Source organism: Bacillus rossius, chromosome 3 (genome assembly GCF_032445375.1).
Source record: "Bacillus rossius redtenbacheri isolate Brsri chromosome 3, Brsri_v3, whole genome shotgun sequence".
Lineage (NCBI taxonomy): Eukaryota > Metazoa > Arthropoda > Insecta > Phasmatodea > Bacillidae > Bacillus > Bacillus rossius.
The window spans coordinates 57,228,653-57,249,502 of record NC_086332.1 but is presented as its reverse complement, the minus strand read 5'-3'; the positions used below and the strand labels follow the sequence as shown (position 1 = coordinate 57,249,502).

Below are 20,850 nucleotides of genomic sequence, written 5' to 3'. Positions count from 1 at the left end.
TATTTTTGCAAATTTCTATTTTTTAATAACATACGTCCAAAGTCTTGCCTCTTGTTTGTTTAATGGTTACTCTACTATTATATCCTTTGAAATTTTTGGCCTGACCCCTGGGCAGTGGTGTGGGGAATTTATATTGTTTAGCTTTTTATGCCTGGTTTTAATATTTATTTTTTCCCTTCGCGCCCAGAGTGAGTCGGGGACGCAACCCCTCTTCCAATTAAGGAGGAAGAAGGGTTACAACCTGCGCAACTCTGCTAGGCAGAGACTTTGGACTTTTGCGATTTTGCTGACTTTTTTGATTTTTTTAATAATGGCAGTTTCTTGGATTTATAAACTTCCCAAAGAACAGGTTTACGCTAATTTGCAAGCAGCGGGAGTAGAGAGTGGTCTGGAGGATGACATTGATACCTTACGCAGGAAATTAAGTACCCACATTAAAGAAGGGAGGAAAAAACCTGTTGAGGAAAATGTGGAGAATTCGGAGATCAGCCAAGTAAATTCATTGAATACTGCTATGCAAAGTAAATTGCTTTTTAAGGAACTGGATAGGTTGCCATCTTTATGCTCCGGTGGGCCAAGAGATTTAATAAAGTTTTGCTTGGGGGTAGATAGTTTGAAAACTAATTGTTGTTTACAAAATGAGCAAGAATTGTTAAGGTGTATTTCGACTAAATGTAGCGGGATCGCTAGAGACGTGATTACGTCAGGTATAAATAAGTCTGTTGGATGGTCGGTAGTGAAAGAGAATTTGTGGGAATATTTGTGCCCTAAGAGGGTGAAGGACGATCTAATTAAGGAATTGATTTTCCGTTTTCAACGGGAAAATGAAAGCACCTTAGAATTTATACAGGATATTAGAAATCACGTTAATGTATTTGGTCTGCAGTTAGATGATCACCGTTTTGTAGCTATTATTTTGGAAAATCTAAATCCTGCCATCAGACACGAATGCGCATTTATTGGCAGACCTAATAGTGTGGAGGAACTCAACACTTGGGCTATCCAGGTTGATAATATTTTTTACGCTAAATGTGAATTCGATAAGTGTAAAGGCAAAATCAATTTTAAACCGGTTTGTTTTAAAACGCCCGGTAGTGAAAAATTTGATAAGACTTGTTTTAAGTGTAATAAGGTAGGGCATTTTGCTAAGGATTGCTCGGTTTCGAAGGTTAATTTGTTTGTGGTTTTTGTGGCAAAAATGGTCATTCAGAAAAAGTTTGCTTTAAAAAGAAGCGGGAGCAAGAACAGCACCAGGAATTATAGTGGTCTTTAGTTTTTGTTTTTTTTTGTTTTAAGAGAGAAGGTTTTGTTTAATACGTTTCGGACTTGACTTTGGAGCTTGTTTGTTTGTTTTGGCATACTTAGATCCCGTTTGTTCGGTTTGTGAGTTTAGTTTGTCTTTTCCGTTACTTGTTGGAAAATCCTTCTCTTGTTTTTTTTTTTTTGAGCGTTGAAATTTTGACTGAGGCTTTGGAGGCAAGTTTTCCTTGTTGCAGGTTTGTTTGTTTGAGTTTGGGCTGGTTTGTTGGATTAGAAGTTTTTGAGAATACTTTGTCTCCAAGTCCAAGGTTTTTTTTTGACGTTTTAGTTTTTTAAGGTTGCTGTTTAAATTTTTTTTTTGTTCAAGGCGGAGGTTGTGGCCGGCAGGGCCACATTTTTACTTGTAATTTATTTTTGTTTCTGGTCTCTAGTTTTATATGGTTTTTTATTTCACGTATTTTTACGCTTTTTTAATTAATGTTAATTTATCTGTAAATTTTTTTTAATTATATTTGTTTCTGTTAATTAGTTATACGCCGTTTGGTAGCTATCGATTATGAGTTTAAGAATATCGATTGTGTTTCACGTAAATACCACTTGGTGAGCGCCCGGCCGTTGGCTGATGACGTCAGACATTCGGCTTGCCGGGAAGAAAAAATCAGCTGGGCCGGCGAGTGAGTTCGTGCCGAGCGACCGTCGAGGACAGAGCCATGTGACGGCGCGGACTGGTATGCCGGACGGCAACGGGCGACGAAGAGTATTGGGTTGGAGGCTCCACGATGGGTGACAGGGCAAATGGATTGCCCTGTGGTACAGAAGAAATCAAGGTAAAGAGAGGCCGCGATTTTGATTTTTACCCTCGTGGTGCTGCACTGGTTTTTGGCAAACCTAGTGAACTGTGTATTTTCCCATACTAAATTTTATTTGGACGGAACTTTTATTAGCCTGTTTGGTGAAGAGGCCCATTTGTTTCACACGTTGTTCCAGTGTGGGATTTTTTAATAAGGTCGCCCGTTTGCCTGTAGTTGCAATAAAAGTATAAGTTTGGAAGAAACGAACATTTTGCAATTTGTTTTTGAGACTTTGTCATCGGAATTTGCATACGTAAAGTTGGCATTTGGCTAATATATCAGCTTGTGCAGTATTATTAAATGTATGCGATCGGTATTGGACTACATGCGCAGCCTGATGTTGGTTGGTTGCGGCCATTCTACGTTTTTATAAAATCATTGGCAAGTTAATAAAGAAGTAAGACTTTGTTGGAAGCTGATGATAAATACTTCTGTGGTAACATGGTTATGTTACGTGAAGAGTTTTTGCTACATTTCCCTTAAAAATAAGATAATTTTTTTTTGGTCATCGTTCACGCCTTTGTGAATTCGTACCTATGGCCCGGCGTGGCATTAGACTCTGGAGTTGGTGAGGAAGGTCAGGAAGCCAGCGCACGCCTAGGATATTAACTTTGTTTTTTTTTGGCAAGTCTTTAGCAACGAACATCTGAAGAAAGACTAAACCGTTGATTGAGAGTTTAAGAACTTTATTTAAATAATTTGTTTGTACTTCAGTATTATTTTTGTAGATTTTTTATATATTTGTATTGATTGTCTTGTTTGATTTTTGGTATTAGGGCAGTCAGTAAATTTTGATATTTTATAGTGGCCACGCCTCACGCCCTTATATATTTTTATACTTGTTGTTATCAGTATTTATATTTTTACGATTTTTTAAAGGTTATTGTTAGTATCGCAAATGGGGATAAGATGCTGCCATTATTAACGTCAGCTTTTGTAACTAAGCTTGTATGGTTATGTATAGTAAAAATTATTTTTGCAAATTTCTATTTTTTAATAACATACGTCCAAAGTCTTGCCTCTTGTTTGTTTAATGGTTACTCTACTATTATATCCTTTGAAATTTTTGGCCTGACCCCTGGGCAGTGGTGTGGGGAATTTATATTGTTTAGCTTTTTATGCCTGGTTTTAATATTTATTTTTTCCCTTCGCGCCCAGAGTGAGTCGGGGACGCAACCCCTCTTCCAATTAAGGAGGAAGAAGGGTTACAACGCCATTCTAACTAATTTTTTTTAAGGCTGCGGCCTCTTATGAACCACGAATGGCGAGTTTGTTGTACAAAATAATTAAATGAGGCTTCCAGCATGCACTTGTTGCGAGGGTACGATTGTCGATTCCTTACAACCGACGTGATGGCGCAGTTTACCATCACCCTTCCTAGTGGTTCAGCACCTGCTTAACTGCTCCTTTTGTTCCTCAGCGCTTTTATTCCGAGAGCGAAAAGGAAGGGTGGAGGTACTAAAAGTGATAATTTGGTCCATTTTCTATGCGCCATTCAGTCCCCACCCCCTCCCTAAGCAATTGCGTATAAATAGTCCTGGAAGTTATATTGTTTGCTGGAATAGAGTCATAATCCACGGCCCTAAACGCCTTTCCCCATTGGTGCGTCGGAAATGGTTTCGAAAGTGACGTTGGGCCCAATTGGCGCCCGAGCTTTTATAGCGAAGTCGCGAACCAACTGAGCTGTGTGTAACCAGCCGGAGCTGGGGTCAGCTGCGTCACTCGCTGAGCGTCGTGGAGTTCTGCCAGAGTCGCTGTTGGGAGCCACTGCAGTCTGAGAACCCTTTCTTTCGGACGCGCAGACGTGCGAATCACACATTCCGACTTGGTGGTGAAGTTGGTCCTGGAAGACCATGACGTCCTTGGACTAAGGTTCGCAGCCTTTCACGGCCATTGTCCGGAGGTTTTATTGGCTTTTGGGTTATACGTCGTGTCAAACCAGTGAAGAGTTCATCAACGTTTCGGTCGACACTGCAGTGGCCATCATCAGGGTAACAGCCTCCTACATTCTTCAATTTTGACGCGGCTAAAACCCACAGGCCAAGATACTTCGACGTTTTTGAAATGTGTACGGATGAAAGCTAACGGGAAAACTTGGAGGTCAGATGACCAAGATAAACGAGAATAATTAACCCAGAGATCAAAACTATTCAGCCAGTTCTCTTCTCGTTTCCTTGATGCACATCTTACAACACATCTATATAAACTTATATATGTATGATTAAACCAAAGTTTGAAAATAGACGCGGAACTTTATCTTCCTTCAACTCCTTTAAGACATACATGGATCATCAATGATCAACATGATTGTAATCAAGTGTGATTTGGAGCAAAGCAACTAAAAGTACCTGCTCTGACTCAGTGTAATGTATTAGGGATTTAGCAAGTAAGTCATTATGTAAAAGTTATGAAGAAGTTATGTTTATATTAGTATTTATGGTGTACGTATATATTACCAACCACGTTTTAGATAAACTTGTAAATTACCCCGAGAAGATGGTTTGATAGAACAAGCTGTATCCTATAGATTCAGGCAACCATTATGAAATGCATTTTAAGAAATGTTTGTTCAGTAAACATTTAATAGAAATCCTTTAACATGGCCAAAATGTACAGTTCACGCTGTTTGTTGAATCATAAAACCTTCCAACTTAATATCTACGAAACCAACCAAGAAGCATGCATGGAACTATGATACACATAATCCTAAGATAATTACATGGTGTGGCTCTTAGGTTTCTTAGGCATTTGCGTCACGAATGGTGTGCGTTCCGGAATCGCCCTTAATGCTTCGTTGTTTCAGCCTAGCTAACATTAATAATAGCATGCAGGCAGACACCTCAGAGGTTGTTGGTGGAAGCACCTAAATAGTTAGAACTAAATCAGTTGTATTTTATTTTAACGTTGCATGGATTTGCACTTGCAGAGATATTACAAAAACATTGAGTCAGGGGCAGTTTCGTTCAGTGATTAATATAAAAGAAGGGAGTGGGGTGGTTTATATCTCATATTGGCATATATTCTGGTATTAATGGAGGAAGTTAAGTCCAGAGTCTGAAATCTTGTGTGTGTTTTAATGACCACGGCATTGTGTTCAGAAGAAGTTAAAGAACACGCAAAGCATAATTATTATGGATGTTTCAGACTTTTAAAATATAATAATTTTTTTTAAAGCAAATACTTATACCAGTTTCTGTTAGTTACCAACTTTTTTCCATTAACGCCTCGACGTATAGTAGCCTTATATGTGTAGCATTTAATCAGCAATGATTATGAATATTAATATATCACCAATGATATTTCATTGGTGCCCATTGTCCTAACAGTTCTGTTTTAAATAATAAGCTCTGGAATTCATCTAAAACGTACTGGAATGTCAGAATGTCACTCCCACCCTACCCTATCACGGTGCATATGTGGGAGGAGAACTTGATAATGCCGGCCGTAGGTCGGAATAATCTTTCCTTGTTAAATAACTTTATAACTGAAGCATGTTAAATGAGTTGAAATTAACTTAATTATTTGTTCATGAAAGCTTGGTAATTAGGGGCGGGGGGCAGGGGAGGAAGTGCCTGTCCCCTGGATCCAGGGGCGCAAAAACAGGGGGGGGGGGGCGCAAGGGTATCCCCCCCCTCCTTCTGAAACCTTGAAGTGGGGGAAAACGGGGGCAAAGAAAGTGCTGTGTAATCAATTTTTAGATAATAAAACTGCTTAAATAGCACCATTTTCCATCTTGAAAAACAAATTTTCCCGGGGGGAGACCCCCCGCTTCAATAGGGGGGATCGATGATTCTTTATAAAAAGGTATAATGTAGTTGTTGCGCCCTGCCTGGATCGTGGATCCGCCACTGCGGTGAATCCAGAAGCACCGGGGTCGTGGCGAAGGCGCTTGACGTGGCGGGTCGTCGCAAACACCTGCCCGCCCCCCGCCGAGGCCATGTTTGCCGCGGTGAGCGATGATCCCCGGCGCGGGCCGTGTGTGCCGTCAACCGCGCCGTAATGAGGGAGCCGCCCGGGGGCCACGCCCAGCTTCCGGTTACCCGTCAACACGCCCGCTTCCTGTCCCGGGACGCGTGCGGGGGCGACGGCAAACCCCCTCCCTCCTGCCATTCACAAGCTCACAGCACGAACACTGTGTCTTGTTTCCAGCTGTCGCTGCGCTGCATTTTGGTAGGAGTCGTTTCGTGAATGGAACTGAAGTCGCACGGGACGGAAATGCGTAACCACGGTGCTGCCATCTGTGGCGGGTGGCGTGAGCCAACGTTCACAAATACAAAGGGAAACGTTATTGTATTAACTGTTTGGTGAGTTTTAACGAGATAGGCAGTATTTAGATGTAATTCCTTGTCGGAAATCAGGTCCAAAGCCCGGGATTTAGTGTTTTTCCAGTCTTTTTCCGCTTTTATACCAGCCGTTTCATTATACGTACAGTTTAAAATTTCGCTCTGCAAATCGAATGATATGATAATTGACGTAGCTGCTCCGGCAATGAATAATTCTAACGGTGGGTGTGGTAACTAGTGTGATTCACGTCAAGAAATGTAGTTGAAAAAAACACAATTTGCGTAGATATACTTATCACTCTCGACATTATTGTAAAGAATCCTACTTTAAATTTCGTGTCCAAGTTTCGTATTATGACTTTGCTCGTTACCGAGGTTAGATGCTGCACATCTCTGGCAAGCACTGAAAGACTCGCTCCCCTCCCCCCCCCCTTTTAAAAATGAAGCTATAAAAAGACAAAACACTCATTGAAATCTATTGATAGTCAAAATTTTACTACAGAAAAGTTTAAAGTAAATAATATTTGAAAATTGAATATCGGGAATATTTGAAAAAAAATTTAAGACTGTTTATTTTCAGTTACATAATTTAAAATTTAAAAAATAAATAATTAGTCCCCATGAATTGGGAAGTACCATCCAAAATTAGCATACATATTGTCGGTATTGTGTTCCGGTAAATTTGAAAGGTTTTATCGCTTGTTTAAATATTCTATTATTTTTAACATAGACCAAGTATATGATTCAATCGTAATACATTGGATTGGGTTTAGCTTCCCGGTCTATCCATCCTGATTTTGTTATTCCATAGCTACACAATATGTCTGGACCGTTTCCTTTTAAATTTCTCCGCATTGTGTTGTACGCACGTTTTTGTTTGTATTGGCGTACGCAAAATCTGACCAAGATAAATTGTGTACGGGTGTCTACAGGATATTTTGTGATAGTCAAAATGTATTTTTATCGAGTTTCAAAATAATATATATGTATATAAGTATGCTTTTCGCACTGTTATATGGCATAGGATAATACCCATGCACACATCCGACTGGTTAATAGTTTTAATGTAACGGTGTGTTTAGTTTTTGTATCAATTATGAGGTGAAAGGTAAAAAAAAATAAGATTGTGGCTAGACACCGCCAAACCCCGCTCACTCAAGACGCCATTGTTCTTGTCTAACGACCTGGCTGTCAACGAGATATTAACACACAAAAAAATCGCTTGGTAACTTGGTATCACCCGTGGAATGTGAGTCTGGACTTAATGGAAAAGAGGTTTAAGGCTCTGCTTTGTCCTTCTTGTTCCGTGATTGCATTTTTGCGTCATTATTTTTTTTATCGCTTCTTATACTGTTGTTTCACCTTAGGTGGGTTGAAAATTAAAATTTTAAATTGATGCTTTTTATCTTATTCTACTTCATTTTTATTATTTAAGTACATTTGGGTACAAATCATTTCATTTATATTGTATCGAGTGATTTTGTTTGATGTATTAGTATTCCGTTTCATTGCGTTAAATATTTGCGCTATCTATATTCCATGGGTTATCTGCTAGGTATTTGTTAAATCCAGGTGCCTATTCATGAATAATATAAAAAAGTTCCTGACTTATTGACGCGTGTTTACTCGCTGGAATTTAATTGTGTTTCCATAGCTGGGAAGTGTATCTCCATAAATATCTTAAATCAGATATAAGCAAAAAATAGTCTCACATGGTGGTTGAAGCCGAGCTTGGAAGGTCCTTGTAAACTATGTAAAAGGAGACCGTTGTGGTTGAGCACTCAGATCACTCGCCTTCCACCAAAGCTATTTGGGGTTGGGCCTGGATGTTGGTGGCAGACATTTACGTCACTGTTGGGTTTTCTCGGGTTACTCCCGTTTCGCCATTAGGAGCGCACGCAGAATTTCAATTCTGGTTTGGGGGGGGGGGGGATTATATAACCTTCTTGCCTGCTGTTTTCTTTCAAATACTTTTCTTTTGTTGGTGGGAATGATATAATTTTTTTTAGGATTTCGGATGGACATAGTCTTGCGTACGACACTGTTCGCCCATAAAATCTCATTCCTTCATCACCGAGATGTGAATGACATCGAGACAGAGGTGTAAATTTTTCGAAAATTATTTTCCGGATATTTATCGTAAAATTTTGTGCAAAACTAGAAAATTAAATTTTTATAAACTCTTTTATACAAACAAATCCAAATGGTATACACACTTTATGTTTATTTACAACATAAAGGACAAATTAATACCTGAGAGTTGGGTACGACCCACGCTACCTTCTACCAACTAATTAGAACAACATATTGTTTTTTTAGACAGTACCTACAAATCTGCAGAAAATAAATTATTGTGTCATGTACATCAACCTATCTCAAATTAGGTAAACCTATGTTGGTAATGGAAAAAAAGGTAAAATTTCAGAGGAAAAGATATGTGATTATGTTTTGTCTATAGAAAATACAGTGATAGTTTTATTTAAATGTTATTTAATTTTTTTTATAATTACTGTTTTTTTTCTAAATTTAATGATTTTTAAAATGGCGGATATGATGTCATCCAAGATGATGGACGGGATGTTCATCCATGATGGCTGTGTGTAAATGTCGCTGAGTGCGGGCGTGCCTGTGTGGTCGCAGTTCGTGTGCGGCTTCGTGCTGCTGTGGACGCTGACGCTGATCAGCGCCGACCGCCACCGCTGCATCGTGGTGCCGCCGTACCGCTCGGGGCTGACGCCGCGCCGCGCCGCCGCCCTCACCGCCGCCACCTGGCTGCTGGGGGCGCTGCTCTTCCTGCCCGTCGCCTTCTGGTTCCGCGAACAGCGCTGCGACGGCGGCCGGCGCGTCTGCACGCTCGTGTTCCCGCGCTCCGACCGCGTCAACGTGTCGCTGTGCTTCACCCTGCCCACCACGCTGCTGGCCTGCCTGCTGCCCATGGCGCTGCTCGTCTTCCACTACCAGCGCATCTTCAGGTGAGCTCATCGCCCACTACAGCGCGCCGCGCAGCCCTGCGGAAGTTTCCGAAGGTTCCGCTCGTGGGGGTCGCACACTACAGACGCCGTTTTATGATTGCGAACGCTCAGTTCCTTCAGTGTTGACCTAGTGTACAGGTGTATCGCGTGACTGGTTTTGTTTTAGTTTAGTTCTGTTATTTTTTTGCATGTTAGGTTTGTTAATTTTAACGTCATTAGCAGCTCTGAGGAGGAAGATTTGTTTTTATATTGTTTACTGGAATCGGAAGTGGAGGAGAAGAGACAAAGGCAGATGTGGATTCACCCGATTAACGAGAAGAGAGAAATGCTAGCACGAAAAGTCATACTGTTACAGGGAGAAAAACGTGATGCATACTGCTGCTGATTTGCTGCGATCACCAAATTTCAGCAAAAGGTATCTAATTGGGCCTGCGAACAAGCGCAGGTGCACTGGGTTGCACAAGATTACGTCGGAGTGTACAGTAAATGAAACAAAATTAAATGAAATTAAAAAATGCAACATTATTTTTGTGGTATCCTTCTATAAAAATTCAAAATTAAATTTAAAATTCAAAATTTGTGCCCGAAAATTATGATAAACGGCACAGTGCCATTAGAACACCAAGTGATTTGTATATTGTTGCAAGAAGATATAAATAATGTAACTAAGTGGTGTCAAACTAACGGAATGAAATTAAATGTTAAGAAGATTAAAATAATATCATATTATAGGAAAACATATACAGAAAATTTTAACCATGTAATAAACAACAACATGATACAGAGAACTTATTGTATGCGTGATCTAGGTATTCTCTTAGATTCAAAATTTTACTTTCATCGCCAAGTGGATTATTTAATTGCAAGTGCAAATAAAATAATAGGGCTTATAAAATATTTAACTTATTTGGCTAGCTCTCTTGATTCTGTAATTAGTCTTTATTTTACCTTAGTAAGATCGAGATTAGAGTATGGGTCTGTCATCTGGAACTCTATAACTACCACTGACTCAAATAGACTTGAAAATATACAAAAGAAATTGTTTGGATACATTTTTAACAAACATTTAATAGATGATATTTCAGAGAATTTTAACTACTTACGACTTAACCCTTGAAACCCTGAACACGCATACACTGCAGTTTAGAAGGAAAGTTTCTGATACCGTTTTTGTAATAAATTGTTTTATAAATATTTACCACAGCACTGAAATATTAAACAAAATTGGTCTTCGAGTTCCTTCATTCAATCATAGAACAATGCGACCCTTTCGAACGTATCACATTTAAAATGAGCTATCAAAACGGTGTACTGATAAATGTAATGATATTTTGAAAGATTAGACCCTTTCCAAAGGGCAAAAATCAATGAAAGACATTTTGAATCCTTAATTTTCTTGCAGTTAAGATAACTTCTGATGTAAATAATGTATTATTGTTATTCTATTGACAAGGATTAATTTAAAATTGACAATTTTAGTTATTATAATTTTTTAAGTGTCTTTTTTCATGTGTTTATGTTTTTGTTGTCCCATTTTTATTGTTGTGTTTATCACTGTGTTTTGTGTATGTTAAGGTTATTTCTTTGTGTAATATTTGTTAAGTGCCCACCTGTTAAAGGCTTTGACTGTTGGTAGACACTCAAATAATAATAAATAAAAATATATATAAATGTGTGTGTTTCAAAATGCCGTTGAGACAGTCAATATCAGTACCTATCGTTGTTGCCTATTATGGAGTATTAATGGTTTAGAATCGACGTGTGACTATGAATGTAGTTTTCCAAAGTGTGTGTGTGTGGGGGGGGGGGGGGGGGGGACATGAAATATATGATGTTATTCAAGTTCAATGTAATCGGGACAAATGTGACGTGGACGGTGTGGTATGGATGGATGTGTGCAGGAAGCTGCTGGACGCGCGCGGGCGCTGGGCCGTGCCGTGCGTCGTGGTGACCGACAGCGGCGGCGACAAGCCCCCCAGGAGGGACAGCGAGCTGAGCTACGTGGGCAGCCTGGTGCTGCCGTGGGCGCGCAAGCCGTCCCAGCAGCAGTGCTTCCGCAGCGGCTCGCTGTCGCAGCACGAGGAGCTGCGCCTCAGCAAGGTAGCCCCGCGCTCGTCTCGCCTTCTTCTTTGGGAAGCCTACAACTCACGTGGTTTCGGTTCCCTACCACGTCCGTGCAACTTCGGATTTCTCTCGAAAAATTGAAATTAAAAAAAAAAATCGAAGGGATAGGTTAGGTCAGGTCAGTCACAACATGCTTGTTTCCATTGGGAAACTTCTGATTTAGCGGCTGAAGTGGCGTTAGTACCAAAACGTAAAACTTCGGAAATCTTCGGAAATTCTTGCAGGGAACCGAAACTACGTGAGTTGTAGGCTTCCCTTATATTCTTTTCCCCGGCAGCTTGATTACTGCCGCCCGCCGCCAGGTGCGCGTGCGACACTGGCACGCATCCAGGTGCAAAAAAAAAAAAAAAGGAAGACGAATGGGGTTTCACCCCATTGACCCTAACCAACTCTTCTTCCTGCATCACCCAATTTGTCCTGTACTGAACCTGCCTGCTTAATGCTCTGCAATAACTAAGAGACCAGAAAAATTCGCGAATTCATTTCGCGATAGGCTTAAAATACAAATCGTTATACCTCAGTGCTGCCTCTCCTATTGGTTTCACAACTCAACCTGGATGACTCTGGGCCAATGAGAAACACCCAACCAAAGCTTTATCAAATCACAGGCTGCTACGCTGGAACGTCTCACAAGACAGCAGCCAATGAGTGGGGTGACATTTGACCGAGTGTACGTAGAACTATGGAAATCATCCTACAGGTCGTTGAACCCGCCAATTTTTTCGGTCCCTAGCAATAACTTAACTCCGCATGATTGAGCCCAGGGTTTTTCCTGTGTCTATGCAGGCCCAACTTAGGCTAACTAGTTATAATCTAGATCTGAGATAGGGGAGTTGGGCATGGCATAAATTGCTGCCGTGGCTGGCCAATTCCTAAACAAAGCACATCATCCATGCTGCCCTTCCTGCATGGCTGAAATGCAGAATGATTTAGGAGTAAAGGTTTCGGTCTGGGACGCACTTAGTCTTCCTTAACCCAGACCCCTCCCAAAAAAACACCCTTAGTCTTACATGGTTAGGAAAATAAAATTTAAAAAATTGTCCGTCCGTCCGTCATCCGTACGTCCGTCCGTCATCCGTCCGTCCGTCAAAAGTATGCATTTAGCAAGGTTTTGACGGATGGACGGATGGAATTTTTCGGGCCGTATGATTGGCTGCAGGTCACATGATCGAAGGACTGATGACGGACAGACGGAGGCGTCGGACTATTGTAATTCCGGCTTTACTTGACACCTTAGGCCCGTTCTACAATGACCCAGAAACGTAAAAAAAAAAAAAAAAAAAAAAAAAAAAAACGGAAACGGATCCAGTCCCGCAAGGTATTTTCGTTCCACTATCCGTCTGTCGTTTCTACAATGCACGGAAACTTAATAAACGGCAATCAATGAGATTGAACTTCAGGGTTATGAAAATTTTGATATCCGAGAGCAAAACACGACCAGAGTTTATATATTTAGAAAAAAAAAACACAGATTAAAGATAGAAAACTATATATTATTGTGATTATAATAAATTTCAACGTATTTAAAATATACATTATAAATAAAAATAATAAATATTGCCGAGTTAATCCGTACGGATCCGTGTCCACATGCATGCCATTGCACGTACTCCGTGCCGTGAGATCCGTCTCCCGTTTCCATGTCATTGTAGAACGAGTGATACAAGAACATGTGCTGAGTTAGGTTTGCACATCTGAAATACATGCTTCATTCAGTTAATTTCCATTTTCTGATTTAATTAGCGGTCGTAAATTCCAGTGTGAGTGAGTGTGCAAATGGCAGCTTCATAAATAATATTTTTCTACAGATTTCCGTTTACTTGTTATTACCGTATTTAATTAAAATATATTTTATATATTCCATTTTATACTAAAAATTAATTTCGTTAGCTAGCCATTATTATGAGCCATTTATCACACATTGTAGTCATTTGAATGTAATTTATGTTAGGAAGTTTTTCAGTGTTAAGATAAGGCATACAACCCTTAACTGAGTCAAACTGATCCTAAACAAATACATATACGAATGCACATGTGTAATTATGAGCATGTAGCCTAAATATGTAAAAAAAATAAACTTTCTTTCGTTATCAACTAAACACACTAACACGTTTTTTTAAATCTTATATTACGTTTAAATAAGATCGGTAAGCTAATGTTCATATTTAAATAAAATTGCCCCATAGTAAAATAGTCTGGATATTGTCTGATATATATATATATATATATATATATATATATATATATATATATATATATATATATATATATATACATAATATATTAGACGCGTTGAAGTGTAACGTGAATAGCCACGTTTTGTTTTACATCGTAGGGCCGTAGTGCCATAGTTATCTGCAGCGATGTTGTGGCAGAAGGTGTGCATGAGAGAGAGAGGGGATTGGTGTGTGTGGTTGCAGCACCTGAGAGAGAGGGGGGATTGGTGTGTGTGGTTGCAGCACCTGAGAGAGAGAGGGGGGTGAGTGGTGTGTGTGGTTGCAGCACCTGAGAGAGGGGGTGAGTGGTGTGTGTGGTTGCAGCACCTGAGAGAGACGGGGGTGGTTGGTGTGTGTGGTTGCAGCACCTGAGAGAGAGGGGGTGTGTGGTTGCAGCACCTGTGAGAGAGGGGGTGTGTGGTTGCAGCACCTGAGAGAGAGGGTGTGTGTGGTTGCAGCACCTGAGAGAGAGGGGTGTGTGGTTGCAGCACATGAGAGAGAGGGGGTGTGGTTGCAGCATCTGAGAAGGGGGGTGAGTGGCGTGTGTGGTTGCAGCACCTGAGAGGGGGGGTGAGTGGCGTGTGTGGTTGCAGCACCTGAGAGAGAGAGAGGGCGGTGAGTGGTGTGTGTGGTTGCAGCACCTGAGAGAGAGAGGGGGGTGTGGTTGCAGCACATGAGAGAGAGAGGGGGTGTGGTTGCAGCATCTGAGAAGGGGGGTGAGTGGCGTGTGTGGTTGCAGCACCTGAGAGAGAGAGGGGTGTGTGGTGTGTGTGGTTTCAGCACCTGAGAGAGAGAGGGGGGGATGATTGGTGTGTGTAGTTGCAGCACCTGAGAGAGAGGGGGGGGATGATTGGTGTGTGTGGTTGCAGCACCTGAAAGAGAGAGGGGAGTATTGGTGTGTGTGGTTTCAGCACCTGAGAGAGAGAGGGGGGATGATTGGTGTGTGTGGTTGCAGCACCTGAGAGAGAGAGGGGGGGATGATTGGTGCGTGTAGTTGCAGCACCTGAGAGAGAGAGGGGGGATGATTGGTGTGTGTGGTTTCAGCACCTGAGAGAGAGAGGGGGGGATGATTGGTGTGTGTGGTTGCAGCACCTGAGAGAGAGGGGGGATGATTGGTGCGTGTGGTTGCAGCACCTGAGAGAGAGAGGGGTGTGTGGTGTGTGTGGTTTCAGCACCTGAGAGAGAGAGGGGGGATGATTGGTGTGTGTGGTTTCAGCACCTGAGAGAGAGAGGGGGGATGATTGGTGCGTGTGGTTGCAGCACCTGAGAGAGAGAGGGGAGGATTGGTGTGTGTGGTTGCAGCACCTGAGAGAGAGGGGGGATTGGTGTGTGTGGTTGCAGCACCTGAGAGAGAGAAGGGTGTGTGGTGTGTGTGGTTTCAGCACCTGAGAGAGAGAGGGGGGATGATTGGTGCGTGTGGTTGCAGCACCTGAGAGAGAGAGGGGAGTATTGGTGTGTGTGGTTTCAGCACCTGAGAGAGAGAGGGGGGATGATTGGTGCGTGTGGTTGCAGCACCTGAGAGAGAGAGGGGAGTATTGGTGTGTGTGGTTTCAGCACCTGAGAGAGAGAGGGGGGATGATTGGTGCGTGTGGTTGCAGCACCTGAGAGAGAGAGGGGAGTATTGGTGTGTGTGTGGTTTCAGCACCTGAGAGAGAGAGGGGGGATGATTGGTGTGTGTGGTTGCAGCACCTGAGAGAGAGGGGGGATGATTGGTGCGTGTGGTTGCAGCACCTGAGAGAGAGAGGGGAGGATTGGTGTGTGTGGTTTCAGCACCTGAGAGAGAGAGGGGGGATGATTGGTGCGTGAGGTTGCAGCACCTGAGAGAGAGAGGGGAGGATTGGTGTGTGTGGTTTCAGCACCTGAGAGAGAGAGGGGGGATGATTGGTGTGTGTGGTTTCAGCACCTGAGAGAGAGAGGGGGGATGATTGGTGCGTGTGGTTGCAGCACCTGAGAGAGAGAGGGGAGTATTGGTGTGTGTGGTTTCAGCACCTGAGAGAGAGAGGGGGGATGATTGGTGCGTGTGGTTGCAGCACCTGAGAGAGAGAGGGGAGTATTGGTGTGTGTGGTTTCAGCACCTGAGAGTGAGAGGGGGGATGATTGGTGTGTGTGGTTTCAGCACCTGAGAGAGAGGGGGGATGATTGGTGCGTGTGGTTGCAGCACCTGAGAGAGAGAGGGGAGGATTGGTGTGTGTGGTTTCAGCACCTGAGAGAGAGAGGGGGGATGATTGGTGCGTGTGGTTGCAGCACCTGAGAGAGAGAGGGGAGGATTGGTGTGTGTGGTTTCAGCACCTGAGAGAGAGAGGGGGGATGATTGGTGTGTGTGGTTTCAGCACCTGAGAGAGAGAGGGGGGATGATTGGTGCGTGTGGTTGCAGCACCTGAGAGAGAGAGGGGAGTATTGGTGTGTGTGGTTGCAGCACCTGAGAGAGAGAGGGGAGGATTGGTGTGTGTGGTTTCAGCACCTGAGAGAGAGAGGGGGGATGATTGGTGCGTGTGGTTGCAGCACCTGAGAGAGAGAGGGGAGGATTGGTGTGTGTGGTTGCAGCACCTGAGAGAGAGGGGGGATTGGTGTGTGTGGTTGCAGCACATGAGAGAGAGAGGGGGTGATCGGTGTGTGTGGTTGCAGCACCTGAGAGAGAGAAGGGTGTGTGGTGTGTGTGGTTTCAGCACCTGAGAGAGAGAGGGGGGATGATTGGTGCGTGTGGTTGCAGCACCTGAGAGAGAGAGGGGAGTATTGGTGTGTGTGGTTGCAGCACCTGAGAGAGAGAGGGGGGGTGATCGGTGTGTGTGGTTGCAGCACCTGAGGGTGGTGCGCGTGCTGCTGCTGAACGTGCTGGTGGTGCTGCTCATGTGGCTGCCCATCACCGTCGTCATGTTCCTCATCTACGTGGACGGCCGCCGCCCCAACGAGGACACCGCCTTCTTCCTCAACTCGTGCCACTTCCTGTGGTCGCTCGTCGTCGCGCTGCTCAACACGGTCGTCAACCCGCTGCTGTACGGCGTGCTGTCGGAGAACTTCCGCGCCTGCTTCGCGCGCTGGTGGCGCTGCGGCGGCGGCGGCGGCGGGGGCGGCAACCCGCGTGGCCTGGCGCCCGCCGCCAACAGGAGCTGCGCCGGCACCAGGACGCCGAGCAGCGGCCGCGGCAGCGTGGCGGGGCTGCCGCCCCCGCGGACGCCGCGCAAGAAGAACAGCACGTGCAGCGTGGCGTCCATCCTCGAGGCGCCTGCGCAGTACGCCTTCTGACGCGCCGCTTCACTAGTTTCCACCAACAAACATTCACCATTCTTAGAAATAGTCGCACAACTCAAGACGCCATTCATTAAAAACTTGTTTGAATGCCAAATGGCGACAGACTATTTCTCTTAAGAGATTCGTTGCCTTGCACGAAGAGGCGATCACCGTAAAAATACTTCGAACTAATGTCCACCTTAACACCTGAGGATCACGATCAATAAATTACTCTGGTTAGGCAGTCGTATAGGTGTAATCACTATATATATAATATATATATATATATATATATTGCTTTTTACGTTTTGCTAAGAAAATTGAATTGTAAAATGTTTAAGCTGATAACAAGTGGCGTATTTTATCTTGTGCCATTTCAGAACGTGTATTTTACTAATGACTTTTTTTTTGTTTTTAAACGTGGTGATTAGTTCATGTAATTACCATTCAAGCCTAGCCATATCTACGTAATAAATGAATTGCTTGCCGGTTAAGATAGTATTGCTTGTTTTCTTGATAAAAACAATATGTTTTGTTCTCTAGAAAATTAAAGTAGGTAACGGAATTCGAATAAATAGCGTAAATGTACGCTACACTTGTGCCATGATAACCAGGTAGAGGTGTGATAATGGAATATGCATACCTATTACAAATCTGTTTATTATTTTTATTATTTATTCACCTCTATTCCTTTTTACGATTTTACGAGGGAATCAATGAAATCAAAGAGTTTTCAGCATTAGCTACAAATTAGTCATGAACGCGCATAAGCGTTAGGTATTGATGACTGTTAAGTCTAGTTTCGAACGTACCAGATATGTTTTTCTGATTGATATCAACATATTCTTTCACTGAGTAACCATTTCTGCCCTCCGTGATTCGCCTTGACGAAGACAATGGCATGAACGGACGAATGTTTCACCGCGTGTGTCAGCCATCTTCACTCCACGTGTGTCAGCCATCTTCACTCCTCGCTTGTGACAGTGAAGTGACTCGCGAACGTGCCGCAAGTAGGACACGCAGCGACCGGAACTGCTTACGCAAGCGCTAAAGGCCTTCTCGGAGTTCAAGGTTCATATGCAGATCCAGCAATTCCTTTGAGAACGGATGGAATACATTTACATGCTTGAATTACGAAGCGAAACCCAGATTAAAGCATGACATCGGTTGTAAGTGTGGTCATGTTACACATTCCAAATAATGTTTTTAGTTTAGTAAAATATATTCTTACTAAAGATAATTTTAAGACAAAATAGTTATTGGAGATTTTTAATATATTTAACAAGTCATAGTGCAGAAGATTATTACAGAGTTTCTGTACACCAGTTAGAATGTTTTAAGAATCTTCAAACATGAATTTCCATGTGTATTTAAATGCCGCAAACACAAAACAAACGTTTTTTGTATGCGTAAATTTTTTATTAAAGGTTTTTCTAATTAAAACTTCTCAGAAATATAATTTTAGAGGAAACTCGTTCAAACGCGTTTCTTTCATCTGTACCTTTATATTTTACCCTAACAGCGGACAGTTTATTTAAAAAAATCATATAGACACATATTTTCACGATTTTATTGAACAACAAGTACAAATTACAAGAATATTCATAATTGAAGTGCGCAAGGTATATTTAACTAAATGCTACTATATAAAGGTGTTGAAAATTAATGATCAAGTTTATCTTTGAAATAGGGAATAGTTGTACCTAAACTTGTTTTTTTTCCCCCACTGATACGATCTTAGGAGTAGTTAATTACATTTTGGTTTTAATTTAGAAACACTGTTACCAAATAAATTATATTTAACTCTATATGTAATCAAGTATAAATGACATAATGTTTACCACAAATGACCTCAAATTTTATTATGTCTACAATGATCTCATTTAATTTATCGTTGACTGTGCAACAAAACAGCTGTATTGTGATGAAATAAAACAATGTAGCATAATGTTTGTGTGTTTAGTTTTTGTCTCCCATACTCCGTAGTGATTGTCTACAGTGGCGAGACATTAACACACGTTTTTATATCTTAAGAATTAAGTACTGTCAAAGTGTTGAAGTTCCACTGAGTAAAAAATACAGTAAAACAAAAACCTGGTTATGCAATTTATTTTTAAATTTGAAACTTAGATTTACCGTAACTTACATTTTTATACTTAGTTTTACTGTAAGTCTAATATTATTTTTTACAATGGTGATAAAAATATTCATCGACATTCATCAACATACAACGACCAAGAGATGTTAAAAATGCAGATTTCTATGCTTTCAACGTCACTTACCGTAACTGTTGTCGACGACAGACTTAAAAAAATACCCTTGGAGTGAGAGGGGGAGACAGTTTGACGGCTGCGGGGGCAAAGTAAGGCTAAATTGTGTTGCTTGTGGTCGAAAGGCGGTTATCTTACAAGAGACGTCACCTTAAATTTTATGTCTGGTGGACAAGTTTGCTCCGGCACCAGCCTGGTAAGTTAGTAGAAGCTGGATGTGCTTCGGCGAGGGTTGTCTGAGAAGTCCCAGAGATGTGGTACACTTGGAACAGTGCCTTGTGATACTCGTAGAATGAGGATTCATTCGAATCAGCCACAGATTAGCCGAATGGGTCTAGAGGTAGTGGGTGGCAATGATGCTGGTAAGGGTCGCCTCAACCTCTCGGTGTAGCTTTTCCTAGAACACCTTCGAGCTGTGACAAAATGGCGTTACCACGTGTCCTTACCCCTCAATAGGGAACCGAGGGTTTTATTTTTGCCCCAACGGGAGTCTTACGCCATTAAATCCGTCATGTTAAACACACGCGTAGGCTTGTTACCTGAAGACGTAATTAAAAACCTGGAAAACATTTTCGCATATTATATTAGACCAGCAGGTGAAATTTGATTAGACTTATTGATTTAGTTGTTGGATTTAACGAAAGTCATAATAAACTCTAAAAAGATAATAATTTTATTAATAAGTTAAAAAATAAAAGTAATTAACATAAGGCGCGTATTCATGGAAATGGGTGGGTTACACTCGGTTCGATTCTTGATGGAAAAAAAAAATGGTGTGACAGCTTTCCTTCATGACACCAAGCAGACGACTATTATTTTTTGTATTACTAATTTCCTATAGAGTGCTAGAGTCCGTCTAAATCCCTGTGTAATACTTTAAATGTTCATACTCTCATAAATTCTAATATGTTATGAATTAATGATCACAAACAGCAGGACAACTGAATAAAAAATTACAGGAAAAAAATATAAGTACATACCCGAGAATTCAGCAGACCCCCACGTTATAAAATATTCATCAAACAGATGGTAGATAAACATAAAACCAGAAAAAAAAGCTACATTCAAAATAATTATAGATTAGGACAAATAAATGATTGTTCGAAATAAAAGTAAAGAAGTCAAGTAGCAAACTAACAAATGGCGATTGTAGTCAAATAATTGGTCAAACAAATAAAAACAGAAAAAGTATAATTTAAAAAAAAGGAAAAACAAAAACAACGAAGCGTGACGTCGGTAAAGTTAAGTCAAGAATTCACAATGTTTCATGGCCCTAATCTGTCAACTTCTTGAGGCGAGACAGTGTTGGTAGCAGCATATGGACTAACTTGAGATAACAACTTTGTAGACCCTGTCTAGCGCCAGATATTAGGAAAGGATACAGATGGTTCATTAACCGTCAGACTGAAGCCGTTTTTTTTCTTCTGATTTTCGCAAACCAATATGGCGGACGTAGGTTTATATTTGTATCAGCTGTTCGGAAGAAAATTATGTCAAAATATTACTAGTTGTATTGAAAATCCAAAACAAATCTTCATAATACAAATGTAATGATAGAAGTTGACATTTTTCTCCAATTTAACCTCCAATACAGATACAACTGATACATTTGTAAACAAACGGCGGCCATGTTGGTGCGTGTAGTA

The 20,850-nt window shown here is 41.7% G+C and overlaps 1 protein-coding gene across 1 annotated transcript in view; it reads left to right on the top strand.

The window, feature by feature from the left end:
• The window catches only part of LOC134530738 (free fatty acid receptor 4-like), a 68,567-nt gene extending 49,685 nt beyond the window's left edge, over window positions 1-18,882 (top strand). Inside the window, exons 2-4 of the mRNA XM_063365858.1 lie at window positions 9,035-9,366; window positions 11,268-11,466; window positions 16,503-18,882. Coding sequence (XP_063221928.1) covers window positions 9,035-9,366; window positions 11,268-11,466; window positions 16,503-16,949 — 978 coding nt within the window. The 3' untranslated portion in view covers window positions 16,950-18,882. The remainder of the gene's footprint in view (window positions 1-9,034; window positions 9,367-11,267; window positions 11,467-16,502) is intronic.
• Window positions 18,883-20,850: the final 1,968 nt, after the last annotated feature.